Here is a 3,804-nt window from a genome sequence, read left to right on the forward strand (position 1 = left end):
TATGACTACTTATACTTAATTGTCATAATATATAATTTTAGTATTTCTTTAATTGTTTTAAACTATTATAATGTATTGATTTCTGCTCCTGGACCAGGGATTTTACAGGTGTTAGAGAATTTTCGGTATTATCATTTTGTTATTACTTTAGTTCACATTTAGTCTATAGATCGTTCAGTTTAAAGTGTTCTCTTATGTGTGTATGAACTGACCTGGAGGTCAGGACTGTCTGTTTCATCTTCATGTGAAACAGTTAACTCTGTGTTTCCCAGACCTTAAATCCTTATCAACCAAAATACCTCCTAACTAAGGAACTGCCTGTGTGTAGTCGTATTTTGTCTCTTGTTTATCCTCCCTCTTTGTTGACAGTTTGACCGAGATTTGAACCGGGCTCAGACCGTAGATCAGTTATCACACCTGGAACTGGGTTGCTGGTTGTTTAGGTTACATGTTTTACGACCTCTGTTGTTTTTCCTGACTGCCCCCTTGGCTGTTTTTCTTTGACAATAAAACTGGGGCTCGCGTGGAAGGAGATCAGAACGCTCTGTGAACAGCTTGGAGGAGCTGTTGACGGAGACTTCTCCTTTTGCAAAAGCTTGGCTATAAAATTCATATACGTTGTCTGTGGTTCTTTTATATAGGTTTGAGAAAAAGTACCTATCAACAGGCATCATCCACCGACTACAATGTTTAAAATAAAAAAATATTCAGCAAATACCAGGAAAATATTCATTGTTGTGCTCACATGACCCAGGTTAGTTTAGTCAGATATTTGAAAAATTTATTTAGTGTATATTTTATTCAAATTTGGTGCTTTATCCATAGGACCTGTTTTGTCCCTATTCTCAAGAATCACTGACTTACAGCAAAAAACATGTAACACGTTTTATTGACTTTCACTGCTCAATAGGAAGAAACACATTAACAATAAACAGTTTGTTATTTCATTACTTTGGCTGAATGATACCATACCAACTTTATTTATAAAGCACTTTTAAACAACCACAGCTGATGCAAAGTGCTGTACATCAAAACACAACATAACAATAAAAAAACATAAAATAAGAACTTACAGTTTAAAAACAAAAACATACAATTTAAAACTAGATCCTGCTGGAGTTGAAAGCCAAGTAAAATAGATGGTTTTAAGACGAGCTTTAAAAGTGGACAGTGAAGGGGCCTCTCTGACCTGCAAAGGCAAGTCGTTCCATAATTTGGGGCCCCTGACAGAGAAGCCCTGTCCCCTCTGAGCTTCCTGCTGGATCTCAGTACCTCCAAAAGCAGCTGATCTGCAGACCTGAGAGACCGATAAGGTATGTATGGGTGAGGAAGCTCAGAGAGGTAAGCCAGGGCAAGATTATAAATGATAAACTGCCTCCTTATGTCTTGGAAATCAAAACTGGCTAAACTGCTACATTGCTTTCATAGACTTAGCTCCTTTTTCTGTAGAAGGTAGACAATATTTCAGTTATATTTAGCTCTCTAACTCTTACTTTAATAAGAAGAGTTTGAAACGGGAGCGGCTGAGCGTTAGCATTAGCCGACAGACAGTATGGGAGCCGAGAGCAGAGGGGCGACTGCAGCTGGCAGTAAAACAAAATAAATTACGTCTTTATTTCTTACCATCTTCAACGTAGAGCCTTTAAAACACAAAATAAAATCTGATTATTTTTCTAGAAAACTCTGGTGCTGACCTTTAAGTTTAAGTTATGATACTTCCCAAATATTCAATTCCTACATATTTATATGGTTTTAAAATGGACCCCCCCTCCAAGCCCCTCAGAAATAAACGTTTAAAGCAACTGAAGTTATAATTTAAATAACACATGACTTGTCTTGGGGCTGCACAGTGGTGCAGTTGGTAGAGCTGTTGCCTTGCAGCAAGAAGGTTCTGGGTTCAATTCCCAGGCCCAGTCTTTCTGCATGGAGTCTCCATGTTCTCCCTGTGCATGCTGGGTTCTCTCCAGGTACTCCAGCTTCCTCCCACAGTCCAAAAACATGTCAGGTTAACTGGTCTGTCTGAATTCTCTCTATGTGTGTGTGTGCATGGTTGTCTGTCTCTGTGTGATCCCCAATCTGATTACAGTCCCTCCAACACAAATTTGTAGCATTTCTGTCATATTTTGAAATACTGAAAGGTGTTTTGAAGAATCTTATTCTTAATTTCCAGTCAAATTCCTTCCAGCCTGGACTGTGGGTGATCTTAAAACCTTTTTCACAAATCTCCTCCCATTCCCCATCTTCAACAACAATATTCATTTCTAGTTCCCACATTTTCTATAGAATTATCAGAGAAATGTATCTATAGGTGTTTAAATAAATTAGATCAATCTTCCTCTCATTATTTTCCTCTACACATTTTATCATAAAGTTTTCTAAAGGTCATGTATTTTGTTTCAAAGTAGACCATTTTTTGTGCGATAAAAGATAATCCCTTAATTGTAAGTACTTATAGAAATCTTTAGAACATAAACCATGTTTATCTTGCAACTGTTTAAATGACTTAAGAGTTTCTCCACTGAATAACTGATTAATTCTTATTAACCCTTTCTGTGCCCATCCCTAATAACCCGTATCCAGTTTGTTTGGAACAAAGTCAGTAATCTTGGCTATTTTTATTATGCATGATATTGTTAAAGGTGCTCCTACTTTCTTCCTCACTAGAGACAAAACTCTGTATGTACAATTAATGCATTCGTTTTCAATTTTTTAATAAAAAAAAATCCCTCCATAAATGGCATCGCTTCAGGAGGTACCAGGGGGCAGGCGTTGTTCTCCAGACCGATCCAGTTCGTCGGTACCAGCCACTCGACCACAACACCAAGTTGTGCTGCCCAGTAGTAGTTTCAGATTAGGCAGACCAAGGCCCCCTTTTTCTCTTGGGCTTAATAATAATTTCTGTCTGATTCTTGGTTTCCTCCTTTGCCAAATGAAGTCATTAATAATTTTATCCAAAATTTTAAAAGTGGGGGCAGGTATCCAAATAGGTAGTGCCTGAAATAGATACATTAACTGTGGGAGTAAATTCATTCTCACTGTTTCTAATCTGCCCAAAAGGGACAGAGGAGAATCTCCCATCTATTCAGGTCTGATTTTATTTGTGTGATTAATCTACCATAATTTCCATTAAATAGTTCCGAGGTTTGTGGTGTAATCATCACACCTAAATATTTGAATCCCCTCTTGGACCAATTAAAAGTGACCTCTTTATCTAAGCCTGCAGGCCATTTGCCCACCAACATCATAGCTTCAGACTTGGTTTCATTAATTTTATAGCCTGAGATTTCTCCAAACTCTTTTAAGCTAGACATAAGACTGGGGGTTGAGCTCAAAGGGTTAGAAATATACAGAATAATGTCATCTGCATACAATGAGATTTTATGGGTAACTCCTCCTGCTGTTACTCCACGAATGCTCAGGTCTGACCGTATCCTTTCTGCCAGGGGCTCGATAGCAAATAGAGGTGAAAGGGGACATCCCTGCCTAGTTCCTCTTTTTAAACCAAATTTCCTTGAGGAGTGTCCATTCACCCGTACTTTGGATGTGGGTCCAGAATATACACACTAATCCACTTGATAAAATCTCTACGAAATCCCATTTTTTCCAGTGTGTGCTTCAGACAATGCCTGTCCACCCTATCAAATGCCTTCTCAGCATCAAGGCTGAGAAGGCATTGCAGGGTCCTGTTTTTGTCTCGCCACAGAGATCACATTTAAGGTTCTCCTAATATTATTTATCCCTAAACGACCTGATATAAACCCTGTTTGGTCTGGTTTAATTATTGTGTGGATACATTTTTGAATT

General features: G+C 38.2%; 1 protein-coding gene across 2 annotated transcripts in view; it reads right to left on the reverse strand.

Annotated features, from left to right (window-relative positions):
- The window catches only part of tmem178a (transmembrane protein 178a), a 9,772-nt gene that overhangs the window by 2,605 nt on the left and 3,363 nt on the right, over window positions 1-3,804 (reverse strand). The window contains exon 3 of one of the 2 annotated variants that reach the window (XM_007543685.2): window positions 1,132-1,297. The exons of the other annotated variant lie outside the window; for it this stretch is intronic. Within the exon in view, the coding sequence (XP_007543747.1) occupies window positions 1,266-1,297 (32 nt within the window). The 3' untranslated portion in view covers window positions 1,132-1,265. Of the gene's footprint in view, window positions 1-1,131; window positions 1,298-3,804 lie in introns of those variants that run through there. 2 annotated transcript variants of the gene reach the window in all.

This window comes from Poecilia formosa, unplaced genomic scaffold (genome assembly GCF_000485575.1).
Source record: "Poecilia formosa unplaced genomic scaffold, Poecilia_formosa-5.1.2 Scaffold878, whole genome shotgun sequence".
In the NCBI taxonomy this organism is placed as follows: domain Eukaryota; kingdom Metazoa; phylum Chordata; class Actinopteri; order Cyprinodontiformes; family Poeciliidae; genus Poecilia; species Poecilia formosa.